The following is a 21,635-nucleotide window of genomic DNA, read 5'->3' as shown; positions in this document are numbered from 1 at the left end:
TCAAGTTTCGGCCATGCCGGTGAATTGTGAGCATTGAGGATGCAACTTGAATGCGACCTTATGGTCCAGGTACCAGTTTGTTCACAGAACAGCAAACATGGTGTGCATGTGTAGCATTTGAAGTAGTTGCCACAGCTCCACACACATTTTCAAGTCAAGAAATGGGTGGTATCCACTTCTTGTATGGGCGTGCTACCAGCAGTTCATGGAAGAAAGCACGATTGTATCATGAAACATATACTCAGAGAAGATGTCCAGACTGGAGGGTATTCACTAGGTACCACCAGCACCTGAACAAGACCGGTTCATTTAGACCTGACATGCTGCATGCAGATAGAGTAAGGAGAGTGCCTACACCTCAGCTGGGGGACTGTGTATATTACAAGTGAACACAATGCTGGGATCACGTGTTGCAGCAGAACATGTTTTTCCCTCCACGATATGTCAGATATTACATGAGGGGCAGTTTTACCCATTATGTAAGAAGTGTGCCACCCTCAGCCACATCTGATTTTCCAGCCTGGGTTGTCTTCTACCATTGGATACTTAGACAATGCAGGAATAATCCACAGTGCACATTATTTACAGACAAAGCATGCTTTATCCAAGACATTACTATGAACATCCACAACACATGCATTTGGGCTTATGAGAACCCATGTGCTACCAATGAGAAGATACTTCAGCAGAGATTTTCCATTAATGTTTGGGCAGGTGTCATTGGTGATCCATTGATAGAGTCACATTTCCTACCTGGCAGACTTAAAGGTCTGCAATACAAGGTGATCAATTATTTGGATGACATTCCTTATGATGAAACGACATTCATGTAGTACATACACAATGATGCATCGGTATACTTTCAGTTGGTTGCTTGGGAATATGCGGCACAAATCTCCGTCAACTAGCAGATGGATCAAAGCTCACCAATACTGGCTAATCCCACAGCCCCAACTTCAACCTGTTGGATATTTTTTGGGTGGTATTATTTAAAATTTTTGTTGTGTTCCAGTCCTGTTGATCATGTCAGTCAATTCCAGGAACACATTGTGGATGGTTGTCAATGCATTCAAAACATGCCTGGTATTTCTGAATGTGTATGGACACAAATGAGAAGACATGCTGGGTTGCATTCACATGAATGGTGGTCATGTGGAACACTTGTGATGTGTTGCTCTTAAGTGGATATCTTCAGTTTGAATCACTGAGGTCTCTGTTGCAAGGTGTTCATTTATTCATTCATAATGCCTCATATGGGAGGAACTGTTGATTTCTGGAGCTACATTTATTGTGATTATTTGCTTCTTTCATTGTCCTCTCCTCACTCCTTTCATTTGTACATATAAAGGTCAAGACACTCTGTAGAATAAATGACCTCTAGGTCTTCTATTCCTATGAGTGAAATTTTAATACTGGAGCTTGTAACATATTTAAGGTACAGGAATTTGTTTCAATGGGTATCGTCTCTTCATTTTATGTCACCGAATAATATTTACAACTTGAGTTTATCATTTTCTACAATTTGCTCGAATAAACATGCATATTAAAGCACCACTTCTGGGACCAGGAGGTACGCCAGCTCCGGAAATGAATCCACCCATCCGATTAACAATGAGGGTATGTGGGCCATCCACCCTGGATGTAGTTTTTAGGCAGTTTCTCACATCCCACCAGGTGAATACTGGGTTGGTTCTGGTATCCCACATCAGTTACATAACTCACAAACCTTTTGCTTGCTTCCACATGAACAACACGGCTTGCAGGCAGCTGGGGTACACATGTTCTGTCTTGGGAGGGAGGGAACATTAAGGGGTGCGACAGGAATGGCACCCAGTGACTCCTTAAATTAATCATACCAAATGCATTAAAAACCATGCTGACCCTGTACTGATGTGGGACAAAGGCACAAGAAGAAAAAGAACATTTTCATATACAGAAATCACACACATCATTACAGGTTTACTTCTGGAGTAAATATTGCACAAATAGTGAATATTCTTGTGATCCTGTCTCATCCAAAACCAGCTATTAGTAATTTTTAATTACTTTTCTAAATAAAATTTAATTTAAAGTGTTTAAAAATAATTATTTTGTTTTATAAAATTAATTTTTATAAACCAAAACTACTATAAAAATTATTAGTATTTTTCAACTCATAAAAAGTTGTATTCCACTAACAATCTATGTATATTATATATTTTATTTACTTTTATATTTAAGGGTTTTTGAAACAGATATTTTTGTAATTCAGTTCTGTCACTGCAGTATGAAAACTTGCAATAGAACAAGGAGAGTGGAATGATTCACTAGTGTGCAGTAAAACAGTTTCAAACCTAAAGCATTCAAAAAAAAAAAAAAAAATGTCAATAAATGGAAGATTTTCAAATAAATCAAATGCTGAAATTAATTGAAACATCACCAGTTTTACATAGAGTACACAAATAATTTTAAAAAATCCAGGCAATTAATGGAATAATAACAACCGACAATCATTGGAGTAAATTGCAGTTGTAGTTAAAATCTGTATAATTCTAAATTGAAGAAGAGTGAAAGCTAGAGAATTACAAAACTCTAGAATGTTGTTAAACACTAAAATCTCTAAAGCATTTCAAAACAAAGTTATAGTAATACTGTCATTTTTATTAAACAGTTTTAATATCAAACAGATTACATGCAAAAGTTGCACTCATTATGCTTTCTATGAACATGCAGCATTACTTACTGATAACTGTGATGTGGCTGTCATTGGTCACAGAGTTTCCGTTGAAGACCCACGTGATGTTGGGTTGTGGAGACCCTCGAAACTCGCACTCGAGAACAACATTGTCTCCTTGCTGCACTCGATCCACCTTCGGGCCTCTCACCAGGACTGGTGGCTCTGTAATTGGAAACTAGCTTTCAGAATTTGTGGATCCGATAAATATATAGGAAATCTGTAAGTCATACACTGAAGTACTATAATCTCTATACATAAAAGACAATGTCCTGCGTGACTGACTGACTCATCATTGCCCAGTCCAAGCAGCTAATGATACAAACTTGAAATTTGGGAAAGGTGTGGACTTTAAACTATAGGTGTCATTTAAGAAGGGATTTTTTCAAAATTCTGACCCTAAGGGGGTGAAATAGTGGATGCAGGGCATTTTTGAAAAATGTCACTATTAAGGCGGTTCTGAAGCTATACCTACAAAAAAATTGGTATTTGATTTCTCGATCAGAAATAAAGAAGTACATGTTTCAGCATTTTCAGAAATTTAACCTTTTTTTTTTTTTTTTTTTTTTTTTAATTCAATCTCTTGTCATCAGTCGTCTGACTGGTTTGATGTGGCCCACCATGAATTCCTCTTCTGTGCTAACTTCTTCATCTCAGAGTAGCACTTGCAACCTACGTCCTCAATTATTTGCTGTCTTCCTCTACTGTTGTTGCCCTCTACAGCTCCCTCTAGTACCATGGAAGTCATTCCCTCATGTCTTAACAGATGTTGTACCATCCTGTCCCTTCTCCTTGTCAGCATTTTCCACATATTCCTTTCTTCTCCGATTCTGCATAGAACCTCCTCATTCCTTACCTTATCAGTCTGCCTAAATTTCAACATTTGCCTGTAGCACCACATCTCAAATGCTTTGCTTATCTTCTGTTCCGGTTTTCCAACAGTCCATGCTTCATTACCATACAATGTTGTACGCCAGATGTACATTCTCAGAAATTCCTTCCTCAAAATAAGGCCGACATTTGATATTATTAGACTTCTCTTGGCCACGAAGGCCTTTTTTGCTGTAGCTAGTCTGCTTTTGATGTCCCCCTTGCTCTGTCCGACATTGGTTATTTTACTGCCTAGGTAGCAGAATTCCTTAACTTCATCTACTTCGTGACTATCAATCCCGATTCTAACTTTCTCGCTGTTCTCATTTCTACTACTACTGATTACTTTCATCTTTCTTCGATTTACTCTTAATCCATATTCTGTTCTTATTAGATTGTTCAATCCATTCAGCATATCATGTAATCCTTCTTCACTTAGGATAGCAATGTCCTCAGCGAATTGTATCATTGATGCCCTTTCACCTTCAATTTTTATTCCACTCCTGAACATTCCCTTTATTTCCATCATTTCTTCCTCGATGTACAGATTGAACAGTGTGAGCAAAAGGCTGCATCCTCGTCTTACACCCTTTTTAATACGAGTACTTCACTCTTGGTCGTCCACCCCTATTATTCCCTCTTGGCTGTTGTACATATTGTATATGACCCGTCTCTCCTTATACCTTATCCCTACTCTTTTCAGAATTTTGAACATCCTGCACCATTTTACATTGGCAAATGCTTTTTCCAGGTTGACAAATCCTGTGAACGTGTCTTGATTTTTCTTTAGTCTTGCTTCCACTATTAACCGCAATGTCAGAATTGCTCTCTCGTGCCTTTACTTTTCCTAAAGCCAAACTGATCGTCACCTAGCGCATCATCAATTTTCTTTTCCATTCTTCTGCATATTATTCTTGTAAGCAACTTGGATGTATGAGCTGTTAAGCTGATTGTGCGATAATTCTCGCACTTGTCAGCTCTTGCCATCTTCAGAATTGTGTGGATGATACTTTCCCGAAAGTCAGGTAGTATGTCACCAGACTCATACATTTTACACATCAATGTGAATAGTCATTTTGTTGCCACTTCCCCCAATGATTTTTAGAAATTCTGATGGAATGTTATATATCCCTTCTGCCTTATTTGACCTTAAGTCCTCCAAAGCTCTTTTAAATTCTGATTTTAATACTGGATCCCCTATCTCTTCTAAGTCGGCTCCAGTTTCTTCTTCTATCACACCAGACAAATCTTCTCCCTCACAGAGGCTTTCAATGTATTTTTTCCAACTATCTGCTCTCTCTCTTCTGCATTTAACAGTGGAATTCCCATTGCACTCTTAATGTTACCACCCTTGCTTTTAATGTCACTGAATGTTATTCTGACTTTCTGGTATGTTGAGTCTGTCCTAAAGACAATCATTTCTTTTTCAATGACTTCACATTTTTCCTGCAGCCATTGCATCTTAGGTTCCTTGCACTTCCTATTTATTTCATTCCTCAGCGACTTGTATTTCTGTATTACTGAGTTTCCCTGAACATTTTTGAACTTCCTCCTTTCATCAATCAACTGAAGTATTTCTTCTGTTACTCACAGTTTCTTCGCAGTTACCTTCTTTGTACCTAAGTTTTCCTTCCCAACATCTGTGATGATCCTTTTAAGAGATGTCCATTCCTCTTCAACTGTACAGCCAACTGAGCTATTCCTTATTGTTGCATCTATGGCCTTAGAGAACTTCAAGCATTATCTTGCCATTCCTTAGTACTTCCTTATCCCACTTCTTTGTATATTGATTCTTCCTGACTAATGTCTTAAACTTCAGTCTACTCTTCATCACTACTATATTGTGATCTGAATCTATATCTGCTCCTGGGTATGCCTTACAGTCCAGTATCTGATTTCGGAATCTCTGTCTGACCATGATGTAATCTAATTGAAATCTTCCCATATCTCCCGGCCTTTTCCAAGTATACCTCCTCCTCTTGTGATTCTTGAACAGGGTATTCGCTATTACTAGCTGAAACTTGTTACAGAACTCCATTAGTGTTTCTCCTCTCTCATTCCTTGTCCCATGCCCATATTCTTCTGTAATCTTTACTTCTACTCCTTCCCCTACAACTGCATTCCATGACTATTAGATTTTCATGCCCCTTTACATACTGTATTACCCTTTCCATATCCTCAAACATTTTCTCTATCTCTTTATCTTCAGCTTGCGACGTCGGCATGCATACCTGAACTATCATTGTTGGTGTTGGTTTGATGTCGATTCTGATAAGAACAACCCTGTTCACAGCAACACACTGTCTGCCCTACCTTCCTATTCATAACAAATCCTATTCCTGTTATACCACTTTCTGCTGTTGTTGATATTAGCCTATACTCATCTGACCAGAAATCCTTGTCTTCTTTTCACTTCACTTCACTGACCCCTTCTATATCTAGATTGAGCATTTGCATTTCCCTTTTCAGATTTTCTAGTTTCCCTCTCACATTGAAGCTTCTGACATTCCACGCCCCTTTTCGTAGAACATTATCCTCCCATTGATTATTCAGTTTTTTTCTCATGGTAACTCCCCCTTTGCTGTTTCCTCCCGGAGACCCGAATTGGGGACTATTCTGGAATCTTTTGCCAATGGAGAGTGCAATAGGGGCTGTAAATTTTTAAGAAAATATTTTGTTACATTAAAAAAATTAAATCTAAATTACATTTAAAAAAATTTAAAGCTAAATTTGTGGCATCTGGTATTTTACTTCTTGGTTAGATATAAAGAAATATCTGTTAAGGGATGAAAGTTGCTATGGAAATATCTCCACGAGAATGCAAAAGGCACAATTAACAAAAACTTTGGACTCCAGCTACCAGAATTGATTTTTGATCAGAGATACATTCAGATAAAACCATGGTTACATGGCCTTAATTAGTGCAAAAAGCTTAGAAGGTGTTGCAATTTGTGAACAACATAAAAGTTTGATTACATAAAAACAAAACAAAAATCTCTACAAGTCATACAGTCTACACTAGCAAAGCAGCAGATGTTAAGCCAGTTTGTCGTAATTATAGTCTGGGCTTGTAACTATAGTCCTATCATTAAGCCTCAAATGACATTGTTGTGTACACCTGAACAAATTGTGTGAATTTCTTTTCTGCTACATTTGGAAACGCAATACATGCTGCACTCTACAAAACTGCCAAATTACTACACTGGCATACTTGGAAAGCGTCAGTTGCTGTCGAACTTTCTTGAAAAGCCAACGTAATTTTGCTTTTGTTGCAAAACTTTGTGTGTGATCATAGATGGGTAAGGGAATTTACATAATGCTGTATACTATTCTTATTTCTCAATATTTAGCAATGATTTATCCCAGACTTTTTAATAAATTTTGCATTACACAGGGCAGTGCACAAAATTATCCTACATTTGTTTTGGCGCTAATTTTTTTGGTTATCAGTTGTTACTTTGTGTTATGTTGACAGACGTGAGAGTAGTTCAAGGAGATTATTTTATTTCCAAGTGCAATGTTTATGTATTGGCCCAATATGGCTGACAAAAGAAGACTGACTGTTGAACACACTGTGTTATTTTTTTGTGGAACAAAAAGTGTGGTGTTTCATAGAATTGGTTTCATGCACATTTTAAAACTCAGTGATCACTCTCATTTAAAACAATATGTAGATGTTATGAAACATTTAATAGTGATGGTTCAGTACCTCAAGGGAAGTGTGAATGGTCTGCCATTGTTCCGTTCTCCAAAGAACGTCATAGCTGTCAGAGCAGCGTTACTGAGAAGCCCAGACAAATCAACAGGGAAAACAACAGCACAGCTTGGGATTTATAGACAATCTGTACAACAGATTTTAAAAACTGATTTGTATTTGTATCCATACAAAGAAGCAGTGCTGCCTAAATTAACGACAGACAACAAACATCGAAGAAAACATTCACTGAATGGGTTGTGAATCGAGGCGCATTGTCGAACTAATTTTGATTTTCAGTTGAGGCATATTTTCACCTTGATGCACAGTAAATAAACTAAATGTGCACTTTTGGATTTCCGAGAATCCAAATGTTTTTCATGAGATAGTGCATCACACTACAAGAATTACTGTATGGGCCACTACCCAGGTGACAGGGCCATTCTTTTCTGAACACACAGTGAACAGTGAATGTTATCTAAACATGATACATAATAATTTTGTTACTCTGCAAAACAGTTTCAATCAGAAAACTATTGGTTCATGCAGGATTATGTCTAACCACACACAGCTGATGTTGTCTCAGACTTCCTGCATGAAACTTTCAAGACAAATGTATTTTCAGAAAGACTTGAATCTCTGTGATTTTTTTTTTTTCTTTGAGGATCTGTGATGGAAAAGATTTCTTCGAAACATCTTTGAATAGTGATGGAACTGTGAGAGCTGTTAACTAAGGCATGCAATGAGATAGCAGAGGATGTGTGTCAATGAGTAACTCAAAACACAGCAGTTTCTGACGAAGAAGTTGGTACACATAATGGTGGTCATATCGAACACATGATAAGCAGAACATAACCTTCAGGTACACTGTTAACATGTTGTATTTTACATTTATGTATTTTTACTGAAACAAATATTTTTTACAGAAACAAATATTGAATCATTTTGTGCACCATCCTGTATGATATTTTGTAAGAAACTTAAAAATAAGATGTAACTATGGTTCCAAATTTCCACCTACAGGGTGTCCATGTTAAATTATTTTGCATGGCTGGTACAGTATTTAACACCTGTACTAAAATAGTCTTTTTAATACAAATTGCAATTTGTACTACAGGAAATAATGAACAATAAACATCAAATGAAAAAAGGTGGAAGGCAATTTTGCCCTTATGCACCAGATAAAATGGACTTATGTTTAAGGGATGTACTTGAAAAAATATGATTCAAAGGGAAGCATCTGAAATTAAAGATTTTGTCATTATCAAATATGGGGACAATGAGAGTGAAGTCTGGGAAGGAAGAGTCATTAAAGTTTGTAAAACTGGGGCAGAAGTGAGTTGCATGGCAAAAAGAGGAAATGGTGAATTTGGCCAAAACAAAGTCATCTTCTTATGTACAATGAATCTGATGTAATTTTTAAAATTCAACTGCCAGTTAAGGCATTCAACAAAAGAAAGTTATATTCTGTAAAAGAACTCTAAGGTGTATGGGACAAACGAACAACTGCATCAGTTATCTTCTTATAAGCTGGTATTTAAATTTCATAAACTGTAAAATAAATTTGTTACATATATTTTTTCCTTAATTTCCTACTCAAACAAATTGATATAAAAACCAAAAACTATAAGCCATCACAATATGTATGAGATGCACTCTGCCGTTTGCCGATAAGTGGTGACAATGGTAAGTAGTGGTCAAAAGAAACAGATCGAAGACATCAGGCAGTTAGCTTGGACCTCGGTCAACATAACCGCATTCAAACATTAGTCAATTTGTGTCTGCATCATAAAGTTGTTCTTGATTGAAAATGTCAGTTTATGAGCCTAATTCTCGTCATTTGCAGGTGTTAATGTTTTGTTTCAATATGAAGAAAACAGCAGCTAACTTTCATTGAATGCTCTAAAGTATGTATGGCAAGGACGCTATTAGTGAAGGAACTTGTGAGTGGTTTCAATGCTTCAAGAACTGTGATTTCAACATCTTAGACTGGCATGGCGGAGGAAGAGAGAATGTTTTCGAAGATGCAGAATTGGAGACATTGCTGAGTGAAGACTTGCATCAAACTCAAGAAGAATTGGCACAATTAGTTGGAGTGGCACAGCAACCCATTTCAAAACATCTCAAGGCTATGGGCATGATTTAGAAAGGAGGAACTTGGGTCCCATGTGAGCTGAAACCAAGAGATGTTGAACGGCGTTTGTGTGTTTGTGAACAGTTGCTTCAAAGGCAAAAAACGGAGGGGATTTCTGCATCGCATTGTGACCGGGAATGAAAAATGGGTTCATTACAGTAACATTAAATGCAACAAATCATGGGGATATCCTGGACATGCTTCCATGTCAATGGCCAAACCGAATATTCACAGCTCCAAGAAAAAACAAATGGCTGCAATACTGCGAGAGGCACGATAAAGTGATTTTGCAGCACGACAACGCTCGAGACCTGAAAGTCTGATAATTGCGTGATACCATGTCTTGTAGCTCTATTTTTTACAATGTAATAATTGGACTTATTGCAATAAGGCTCTTTCATAATCAATGGCTTATTTTCTGGTTTTGATGTGACAAGGAGACCTTTTCAGACTAGTCCTCTTCAATTTTCTTCATACTCAAAGAAATGGAAGGACAGCAACTGGACATGAACTTCTTACAGCAGTGTGATGCATTTCTCAAACAAAATAAAAAGTAAAAAGAAACACCTTTGCATCTTTGAAGAATTAGGAATGCTTCTAAGTGTAAAATATTTTAAACATTTCAACATAACATATTAATCTTGCACGGAGAAGCTGCTAATTTATTCCTTACCAGTAGCAACATAATTTTCTTAAATTTTCATTTGAATTCTATATTTACTTTCATATGAGAATGTTGATTATCCAACACGTAACAATAATTTTTAATAACATTACATTTTTATTTTTAACTACAGATCAGATGACAATAAATTAAAATTTGATACAGAAATGAGATATGCCTTATTACTAAACCAGTTGAGAATACCGGGCATTGCCTGGTTATTCATTTGCAGTTATGCCTGGGACTTCATACAAATGGAATTTGTTTTTGACTTACAAAGCTTCTTTGTATACAATGTCTGAAGCACTATGCTTGGAGAAATGAACAAACATGAACCATACATACAGTGTCTAGCCTTGTGCTTCGTTTATGGACTGGCATAACATAAGCTAACCAGTAATCGTACAAGTTGCGGGATCTGGGGTACGAAACCTCATTCACCTGTGCCACTTCCCATTAAAATGTCCACTACTAAGAAGTTACTTTGGGGAGAAATAACTTTAAGCCTCTGTGAATGAAGGGTTCTGAGAAATGAAACAATGCATGAAGCTCTCAATCAGAGTTATGTCACACCTCACATTTTCAAGGAGTTTCCAAAGAGAAAGTTAAAGCCTGATGTTCTCAAGCTCAAAACATCTTGCATCATGATCTTCAATGTATTCTTTTACCTGTTCTGGTGTATTCAGAAATACTATCATTTCCTAGGCATTTTTATTCATAAACAAAACAGATCAAAATGTAATGAGTACAGACCCAAATCACAAAGCACACTTAATAAATACAATTTTCCTAGCAAACAATATACTGAAAGAAGCAAAGCAACCTCATTAAGTTTTTAGTATACAAGGCAAAAAACCGTAGATCCATAAATACTAGCAAAGTAAATTTTCTCTTAGTTTGTATTTGTAAGGATAAGATTGCAGTGCTTAATTCTGTCACTGAAGTAAACTTCAGAGTTGAAAAACCATTTATTGGTTCTTTTGTGTACTACAAAACTAACAGTACTGTCTATTGGTACTTTGGTGTACTATGTGCCATGATGATTAAACATCCAAACTATGAGGGGCATTCAGTAACGTAACACATTTTTTCTTTTCTTCTGAAAGCAGATTGGTTTTTAATCTCCTTATACCACCTTACTGAGGAGGGCTTGTATGTCTGCGTGGCACCATTCTACTGGTAAATGTCAGAGCCAATGTCTTGCTGCATCAACAACCTCCTTATCATCCATTGAAGTGCATCTTTCATTGGGCCACAGAGATAGAAGTCAGAAGGGGCAAAATCCAGGTTGTAGCGTGGGTGAGAAAGAATAGTCCAATGAAGTTTTGCGTGCTCCTCTCAGGTCCGTACATTTGGGTGAGGCCTTGCATTCTCGTGGAAGAGGAGAAGTTCATTTCCATTTTTGTGGTGATGAACTTCAATTTCTTGAGAGTTCATTGTTGCACCACGAGCAAGGACATTTAACAGAATAACTCTTTCAGAGTCCCAGAAGACCATCACCGCGTCTTTACTGGCTAGGGCATGGCTTTGAACTTTTTCTTCAGAGGACAGATGGTGGGGTGCCAATCCATAGCCTGCTGTTTTGTTTACGGTTTGAAGTGACATATCCATGTTTCAATGCCTGTTCAACAAGAAATTGCCACGATCATCCTCGTAACATGTGAACAATTGCACACAGGTGGTACTTTGTTGTTCTTTGTGGTCTTCTGTTAGGCATTGAGAAACCCAGCAGGCACACGCCTTTGAGCACCCCAAATGGTATAAGAGTGTGTCAGCAGTACCAACAGAGACGTCCAGTTGTGCAGCGAGGAATTTGATTGTGATTTGTCAGTCATCTGAAATGAGAGTGCCCACACGTTCCAACACTGCAGAAGTAACAGCTGTGTGCAGCTGGTTGGCACGCAGGATATCAAATAAGATAGCATGATCTCGTTGTGATGATGACAAATGTCTCGCCCAATGACTCCCTGTGCATTTGTTCCCTGCCAGGTCTCTATAGACATTCTACAAATTCTACAAGTGCCTATGAATATCGGTGATACTCTGGCTATCTGCAAAAAGAAACTCAATGACAGCTCTTTGCTTGGGACACACCTCCACTAGAGATGCTCTTTTGAAGGTTATGTATAGTGTCGCCGCCAATCGGAACTTCACGAAACTATAGGGGCTGAAGAGGGAATATTCCACAATGTCCCAAAACAAATTCTACATCTTTTCAACTAAAACTGGCTGAGAAAAAATATGTGTTCCATTACTTGTTGAATACCCCCCGCCCCAGTCCCCCCTTCCAATTAAGCTGAGCAGATGATTCTAAATAAAACTTCGAATTACGATATCTTTATCTTTTTTTCCCATGATTTGATTTGATGAAATAAGGACTTTACAATACCCTAAGCTGAGCACAAGTTACCCGTGAAAACCTGATGAAAACACATCTAGTAGTTTTGGAGATCAGTGTGTTGAAACAGACACACACGACAGTTTTACATAAAGCTTTAAATAACGATATATTTTTTCCAGCATCCAATTTTGATGAAATAAATCATACATGTTGCAGCAAGCTATGCTCAAGTTACCTGTAAGAAACCAGATGAAAATTCATCTACGGAAAATAGTGTGTTCAAACAGACATGATGATTCGAGATAAAACTTTAAATCACCATCTTTTTTCTGTGAGCTGATTCCGATGAAATAAAGCCTTTATGTTGACCAAGCTATGCTCAACTAAACTAAACTCCATCTGAACAGGCCTCAGGAGGTCCAGCGGTACTGACCGACCGCCAACTCATCCTCTACCCACAGGTGTCACTGGATGTGGATATGTAGGGGCATGTGGTCAGTACACTGCTCTCCCGGTTGTTAGTTTTCGTGACCCAAGCCACTACTTCTCAATCAAGTAGCTCCTCAATTTGCCTCACAAGGGCTGAGTGCACCCCACTTGCCAACAGTGCTCAGAAGACCAGATGGTCACCCATCAAAGTGTTAGCCAAGCCCGACAGTGCTTAACTTCGGTGTTACCACTGCAACAAGGCCATTGGCCAAGCTATGCTCACATTACCTGTGAAAAACCCATGAAAACTCATCTAGGAGGTTTGCAGAGTAGCGTGTTCAGACAGACAAACATGATGGTTTTACAGTATTATATTTGTATGGATGAAAAAATTACATACATAAATAACACTGTACAGTCTATAAATAAAACAAAATTTTATTTTATATTCAATGTTTCCCATTTTGAAACAAATTTTAATTTAGTTTTATGAATACTTGCGCTTTTATGTGATTAGCAACTGAATCTAGAAAGGATTAATTTTTATTAAAAAAAAGTGTGATTCAATATTTGTTAATGAGTATTTGCACCCCAAAAAGATACACAGTAAAAACTGTTGATCCTAGCAAGAACAAAACAACACGCCTCACAATTACAAGACTAATATTCACAATTATAAGACCAATATGCTATGCACTCAGCTTCCAATAACTCATCTAAAAGTCTTCTACATGTTTTGTACTTCACTGCACTCACTAATCTCATAAGCTGACTTTTTTCAAGTTTGTTTGTGAACTGTGTAGTCCTACCTTAAAAATGTAAAAGTCCAGGAGCTGAAGAAGAAAATTGAAGAGGATCAATACTCAAAGCCCACCTCTGAGTTGAAAATTCATTTCTGCACACAATATTTCGACAACTGGTTTACTCATAAAAATATTTTGCACAACAAGGAATATTTAATTTGGCTACAAAACCAACAATATTACCACCAATCAGTCACAGAGAGAAAACTTCAGTAGTCACACCTGTTTCATAATTGTATTTCTTATTTCATTCAATTAGCAAACACACAGTGGAAGACGCACAGGTAACCACTTGTAACATGTAGTATTTGTCGTCAAAAATTTTTTGTCAATTTTTTCCGAGGGTGTGGTTAGGTAGGATCCTAAGAGGGTGGCTTAAATTGCAGCAGCTGAATATTTCTGACACGCATGATTATAAATTTCACTGCTGCACACTGAATATTTTAGGGTTTACCTGGTTGGATATATGTTTTATCAAGTATTTTGAATATTCCATTAAAAAGCCAATTATATGTGAAATTGCTCATGAACCCCCCCCCCCCCCCACCACCACCACCAACTTTTTTTAAAGATGATGATCTTTTTGTCACCATTAATGCATAATTTGTAATTTATGAAAGAACTAAAATAAATATGAAAATCTAACCTTGAAGTATGGTCTTTTTTCACACGAGTTATTTAAGATATATCGAACACAAATGTGCCAGTAAAATTTTAAATAATGGCTTAAATGGCTGGTCTTCTGTGCCCAACATTTTTCTAAGTGGCTGGTCCTCAAAGAGTTAAATTTTGAGTGAGAGTAGAAACACTCCACGATTTAAGAAATTCATCGCACATTCCCAAACTTAAGATAATTCATCTAAATTTATTTTGAAAGAAACAATTCTCAAACCACCATTTGCAAATTTTTCTGTGACCTGTTAGAAATGTACACAATTGTGACATTACACTCATCAAAAGCAGTTTGTTGTTATGAAGTATTGCATATTTTTCATCCTAAAGCCTTTGATATATTTATCTGTCGGCAAACATTTGTGTAAGCACTGTGTTTTGTAGTTGTAAATGGTGCCTTTTCATTGCAACTAAAATTTTATTTTGGTATTATTCTCTCGTTTATGTTTTGCTGCTGCAGTATTATTCTGCATTAGTGGGCTCTACCCTAGAATATCCATTCTTACCCGATAAAATTACACAAATTTGACTGATAACTAAAACAATGAAAAATTCTCAGAATTCTAAAAAAAAAAAATCCTAATTTTTTTTTTCTAGATTTCTCATGGATGAAAAAATTCCCATTTTCCCAGATTTTCTGATTGTCCCAGGGTGTATACACCCTGAATAATTAATTATAAATTGTTTTGTGCTTTTTGGTTACAAAAGTTAAAATTAAAATAATAAAATGAACAGGATAACACAAAATACTGTTTCTGCTCTCAGTTCAGAGTAGATCTCAGCTACAAAGTATGAAGCCACATACCCAAAACTTCAACTAGTGCTTCCAGTGAGACAGAACCTAGTGAATTTTCCAAGATGCACTTGTAGCGCCCCGTATCTTCCAGCGTGGTCCCTGTCAGCATCAGTCCACCAGGAACCATGGCAGAGCGTGTGGGGTGCAATTTGTGGTTACCTTCCCGGAACCACTTCGTCACTGGAGTCGGATGTCCAAGTGCCCAGCAGGGCAACGTCACATTATCACCTGAAATGCCAAATGCAACATATGGGAAACAAGTAAGACATAACGTCACATAAACTGGAACAAATTTAGTGTGTGTAGGTGAAAAGCTGCTGTACAAAACTGGAAGTAAAATTATGGAAGATGTGAAGCAGGATGAACAAGAATGTCATGGGAGAAAAAGACAGGATTTGAATGAGCAAAAAGAGATTCAAAATTTAAAGAAATAGCTACAAGGGTCACTTGGAATGTAAAGAATGTTTTGTTCTGAGACGTAACGGCAACCCCCCATTCCCTCCCCCCCCCCCCCCCCCCTCTTCGTCCCTCCCACTGCCAACCAACCACTGACCTCGGTACTCAACCGCTTCAATTTGGCAGCAGCTATGATCCAATATGGTTGTTTACTGCTTAACTGTGTGACTTTAAAATATGTGACAAATTCGATGACCCCAACAAGTGTAAGGTGCACAGTGTTATCCACTTTTTAAATGCACAAATTGTCTGACCCATCAATATTTATAGACAGGTAACAAGTTTACAGTAGTGTGATGAACAAAGTGTCAGTTCAAAAGTGCTCTGTCATGTTTAATGATGGACAGAAGTATATTCACGACTAAGATCTCTTGGACCAGCCCTCAGTGGTGACCGACAGACTCAAAGCAAGGACTGAAACAAAAATACAAGAAGATAGCCACTTAAATATGAGTGGATCTCACTCATTCTTTCCCACCATTTCACAAACTGTGTTGTACGAGACTGTTATTGCAGGACCAGGCTACGAAAAAGTGTGTGCCAGGTGGGTTCCTCAAATTTTGTCCGATGAACACAAAACCAAAAAAAATGGCAGCTGCATTAATATTTCTCAGTCACTATGGATGGGGTGGTGATGAATTTTTGAATCACAGAGCTACTGGTAATGAGACTTGGATATCACATTTCACACCACAACCAATCAATGGAATGGCATCATCTGCAATACAAAAAAAAAAAAAAAAAAAAAAAAAAAAAAAAAAAAAAAAAAAAAAAAAAAAAAAATGTTGAGTGCCAGAAAGATTATAGCTACAGTGTTTTAGGATCGTAAGGGTGCCCTTCTCATCAACTATAAGCCTAGAGATGAGATCATAAATACAGCAGCCTACTGCCAGGTGCTTCAGTGACTTCACCACACATCAAAAACAAGCAGTGCAGGATGCTAACCAGTGAAGTCATCCTCCTTCACAATAATGCAGTCCGCATGCAGCAGAAGTGACACAGGACTTGCTTCAGTGGTTTCAATGGGGAATGTTTCAACATCCGTCATACAGTCTGGACTTAGCCCCAAGTTATTATCACTTATTCCCCAAACTGAAAGATCTTTTGAGTGGACAATGCTATGGAAGTCATTAATCAGTGGCTCAACAACTTGGCAACAACTGAGTATGAAGGTGGCATAGAAAAGCTGGTAAAACAGTGCGACATGTGCCTAAATTTGAACAATGACTATGTAGAAAAGTATATGGGTATCAAATTATATGCAAAATACAGTTTTGTTTAATTACAACAAATAAACATTTCTGTAGAAAAAAACGTTCTTCACTTTTTGAATTACCCTCATATTTAACATGACCTGTAAACTAAGTCAGGCATGACTGTTGTAGTTATTGTGGTCTTCAACTCTCCGTAATAGTCCATCCTGTGTAAGCCTCTTCATCTCTGCAGAAATACTGCAACCTACATCTATTTGGACCTGCTCACTGCATTCATTTCTTGCTCACCCTCTACAACTTTTATCCCCCACACTTCCCTCCATTACCAAATTTATAATCACTTGATGCCCCAGGGTGTCCTGTCATCCAATCCTCTTTCCTTCAAGCTGTATTTCAAATTTATTTGCCCAATTCATTTCAGTACTTCCTCACTAATTATCCAATTTACTCACCTAAAGTTCAACATTTTTCTATATCACCACATTTTCAAATCTTCTATTCTCTGAACTGCTTGTCATTCACGTTTCACTTCTGTACAAGACTGCACTCCAGAAAAATACCTTCAGAAAAGACTCCCCAAATTTAAATTTATATTAGGTGTCAAAAAAAGTTCTGTTTTCTTTTTTTTCCCGGAAACACTTTTCTTGTCATTTGCAACTTGCATTTTATATCCTCTCTGCCTTGGCCACTATCAATGGGTTTTCTGCCCAAATGGCAAAACTTATCAAGTAAATTTAGTGTCTCATTTCATAATCTAATTCCCTCAGCATCATCTGATTTAATCCAGCTACATTCCACTGCCCTTGTTTTACTTTTGTTTATGTTCATCCTGTCTGTTTCCTGGACACCATTCATTCCATTCGGTGTTGTCCAAAGTGCTTTGCTGTCTCCAACAGAATTACAATGTTATTGGTAAACCTCAAAGTTTTTATTTCTACTCCCTGAATTTTAATTGCCTTTCCAAATTGCTCCTTCTTTTTTTCTACTCTTGCTCAGTGTCCAGATTGAATAATGTAATCATGTATTACCCCTGACGTCCCACTCCCTGCACTAAAGTCATTATTAGTGCCTAACTAAAATTTAGAAATAAAAATTGTGGTGTCACCGCCAGACACCACACTTGCTAGGTGGTAGCTTTAAATCGGCCGCGGTCCATTAGTACATGTCGGACCCGCGTGTCGCCACTGTCAGTGATCGCAGACCGAGCGCCACCACATGGCAGGTCTAGAGAAACGTACTAGCACTCGCCCCAGTTGTACGGACGACTTTGCTAGCGATGCACACTGACGAAGCCTCACTCATTTGCAGAGCAGATAGTTAGAATAGCCTTCAGCTAAGTCAATGGCTACGACCTAGCAAGGCGCCATTAGTAACATTGCATGTATCTACAGAGTCTCACTTGTATCGTCAAGAGCGATGTACAACAATGATGGATTAAAGTTAAGTATTCCAGCAGCTACGTACTTTTCTTTATAGCATTCATTACGTATCCTGTTTCAGACCTATCTCTAGCCTGCGTGGGTTAACGCGTGCATATCGGCTTCCTCACTCAGGTAGTGTTCGTAGTGTTGGCTAACTGCTAACACTACAAAAATAATATTCTTTGACCACATTTCTTTTTAAAATGACAAACGATAAATGAGGTGTACATGTTTTATTTAACCACAAACTAATGAGACTATCAGTATTGCTAATTTTTAACCATCTTTTTATAGATAAGTTACATTTCTTAAGTCAGATAATTGCTCCATCCTTTACTTCTGAACTGGCAGAAACTGAAGACAGTCTGCCAATGCTTTTTGTATGACCACTGCCACTAATAATAATAATAATAATAATAATAATAATAAACCCCGTGGAGGCCCGGGAAAAGAATAGGCCTCCGGTATGTTCTACCAGTCGTAAAAGGTGACGAAAAGAACAAACCACTAATAGGGCTAGACCCCCCCCCCCCCTTTTAGTGTGATTAGTTGGTTCAGGACAGAACTAAAGAAGCCTCGGACAAGCGCCGTCATGGTCGGGGACGACGCTTGAACCCTATGCCCGCCCACAATGGTAACGACACTGCTAGCCAACTGGAAAATGATTTAAATCCAAATAGAGGTGTTTTGCAGGATATGCTTCCTGCATCCACCCTAGAAGGAAAACAAAGACAGAGGATGAGATGGTCAGATGAAGTTAATCGAAACCTCATGTTCTGTTATTAACAAGCAACAAACCTAGGAACCAATACAACTGGATACAGATCACAAGTATACACAACATTTATTACCAGATACCCAGAATTAAAATTTTTAACAGAACAACGACTAGCTGATCAGATCTGTGTAATAATAAAAAATAACAGGATACCCCAGTCAGAATTAGAAAACATCAAACAAGAAGTACAATAAATACTGGAACGAAATAATGTGCAATCAGAAGAAGAAGAAAATACAGTAATGGACTCAAACATCCCAGAGCAAACAAACAAAGAACAACACGCATCAATTAAACAATCAGAGGAAAACGAGATCTTAAGACAGCCACCAGAACAAGCACAAATAGAACACAAAGTGACACACATGTTAGATATAGAAGAAAAATTTCAGCTTACATATATAGAATACAAAGACTCAAATACAGACATTAGACCATTCTTGCATAGACCGCCAAATAACCCACAAGTCGAAACAACAATAAAAACTATCAACACAATCATACACAACAAAATAAACGAAAACACAACTATGGAAGAGTTACAACTACTGGTTTATATAGGAGCACTCACTACACTAAATATACACACTAGGCAGAGATCAGAACCAACCAACACACAGAAGAAACCCACAAAACCAGCATGGCAACACAGGCTACAGATCAGAATAGAAAAACTGAGAAAAGACATCGGACAGCTGACACAATTTATAAGAAATGAAATGTCAGAAAAAAAACGAAAAAGGTTAGGTAAAATCTCACAACAAGAAGCGATAGAGCAATTAGATTAAAAGAAGCAGAAATTACAAGCATTGGCCAAACGACTTAGAAGATACAAAAACAGTGAAAAATAGAAGGAAACAAAACCAAACATTCAACACAAACCAAAAGAAATTTTACCAGACAATAGATAACACACACATTAAAATAGACAACCCACCAAACATAACAGACATGGAACACTTCTGGAGCAACATATTGTCAAACCTGGTACAACATAACAGGCATGCACGGTGGATACAAGCAGAAACAGACAAATACAAGATGATACCACAAATGCCTGAAGTGATAATTTTGCAACATGAAGTCACCCAAGCAATTAATTCTACTCACAATTGGAAAGCCCCTGGAAAAGATAAAATAGAAAATTTCTGGCTAAAGAAGTTCACCTCAACACATTCACATCTAACTAAATTATTTAACAAACGTAATTGTTGGGTTCAAATTAATGATATGGTTATAATAGAGGGAAACATTCCACGTAGGAAAAATATATCTAAAAACAAAGATGATGTGACTTACCAAATGAAAGTGCTGGCAAGTCGACAGACACACAAACAAACACAAACATACACACAAAATTCAAGCTTTCGCAACAAACTGTTGCCTCATCACGAAAGAGGGAAGGAGAGGGAAAGACGAAAGGATGTGGGTTTTTAAGGGAGAGGGTAAGGAGTCATTCCAATCCAGGGAGCGGAAAGACTTACCTTAGGGGGAAAAAAGGACGGGTATACACTCGCACACACACACATATCCATCCACACATATACAGACACAAGCAGACATATTTCTGCTTGTGTCTGTATATGTGTGGATGGATATGTGTGTGTGTGCGAGTGTATACCCGTCCTTTTTTCCCCCTAAGGTAAGTCTTTCCGCTCCCTGGATTGGAATGACTCCTTACCCTCTCCCTTAAAAACCCACATCCTTTCGTCTTTCCCTCTCCTTCCCTCTTTCGTGATGAGGCAACAGTTTGTTGCGAAAGGTTGAATTTTGTGTGTATGTTTGTGTTTGTTTGTGTGTCTGTCGACTTGCCAGCACTTTCATTTGGTAAGTCACATCATCTTTGTTTTTAGATATAAATTATTTAACAGTTACATTGCAGACCCATACACATTCCCTGATACAGTTACACATGGAATAACTTATCTGAAACCTAAATATCAAGCAGACACAGCAAACCCAGATAAATATCACCCCATAACATGCCTACCAACAATATACAAAATATTAACTTAGTCATTACACAGAAATTAATGACACATACAACACAGAACAAAATTATAAATGAAGAACAAAAAGGCTGTTGCAAAGGAGCACGAGGATGTAAAGAGAAACTGATAATAGATGCAGAGGTGACATATCAAGCTAAAACTAAACGAAGGTCGCTACACTACGCATACATTGATTACCAAAAAGCTTTTGATAGTGTACCCCACACATGGTTACTACAAATATTGGAAATATACAAATTAGATCCTAAATTGATACAGTTCCTAAACATAGTAATGAAAAATTGGAAAACCACACTTAATATCCAAACAAATTCAAATAATATCACATCACAGCCAATACAGATTAAGCGTGGAATATACCAACGAGACTCATTAAGTCCTTTCTGGTTCTGCCTTGCTCTGAACCCACTATCCAACATGCCAAATAATACAAATTATGGATACAATATTACTGGAACATACCCACACAAAATCACACATTTGCTATACATGGATGATCTAAAACTACTGGCAGCAACAAATCAACAACTCAACCAATTACTAAAGATAACAGAAGTATTCAGCAATGATATAAATATGGCTTTTGGAACAGACAAATGTAAGAAAAATAGCATTGTCAAGGGAAAACACACTAAACA

General features: G+C 37.5%; 1 protein-coding gene across 3 annotated transcripts in view; it reads right to left on the bottom strand.

The window, feature by feature from the left end:
* Positions 1-21,635, bottom strand: part of LOC124717019 (interference hedgehog-like) — a 597,210-nt gene that overhangs the window by 68,436 nt on the left and 507,139 nt on the right. For all 3 annotated transcript variants that reach the window (XM_047243672.1, XM_047243673.1, XM_047243674.1), the window contains exons 6-7: positions 15,126-15,344; positions 2,723-2,878 (exon numbers count right to left, since the gene is read on the bottom strand). In XM_047243672.1, coding sequence (XP_047099628.1) covers positions 2,723-2,878; positions 15,126-15,344 — 375 coding nt within the window. The remainder of the gene's footprint in view (positions 1-2,722; positions 2,879-15,125; positions 15,345-21,635) is intronic.

This window comes from Schistocerca piceifrons, chromosome 9 (assembly GCF_021461385.2).
Source record: "Schistocerca piceifrons isolate TAMUIC-IGC-003096 chromosome 9, iqSchPice1.1, whole genome shotgun sequence".
Classification (NCBI taxonomy): Eukaryota; Metazoa; Arthropoda; class Insecta; order Orthoptera; family Acrididae; genus Schistocerca; species Schistocerca piceifrons.
Note: the sequence above shows the minus strand (reverse complement) of the source record. Positions and strands in the feature narration are given on the sequence as shown.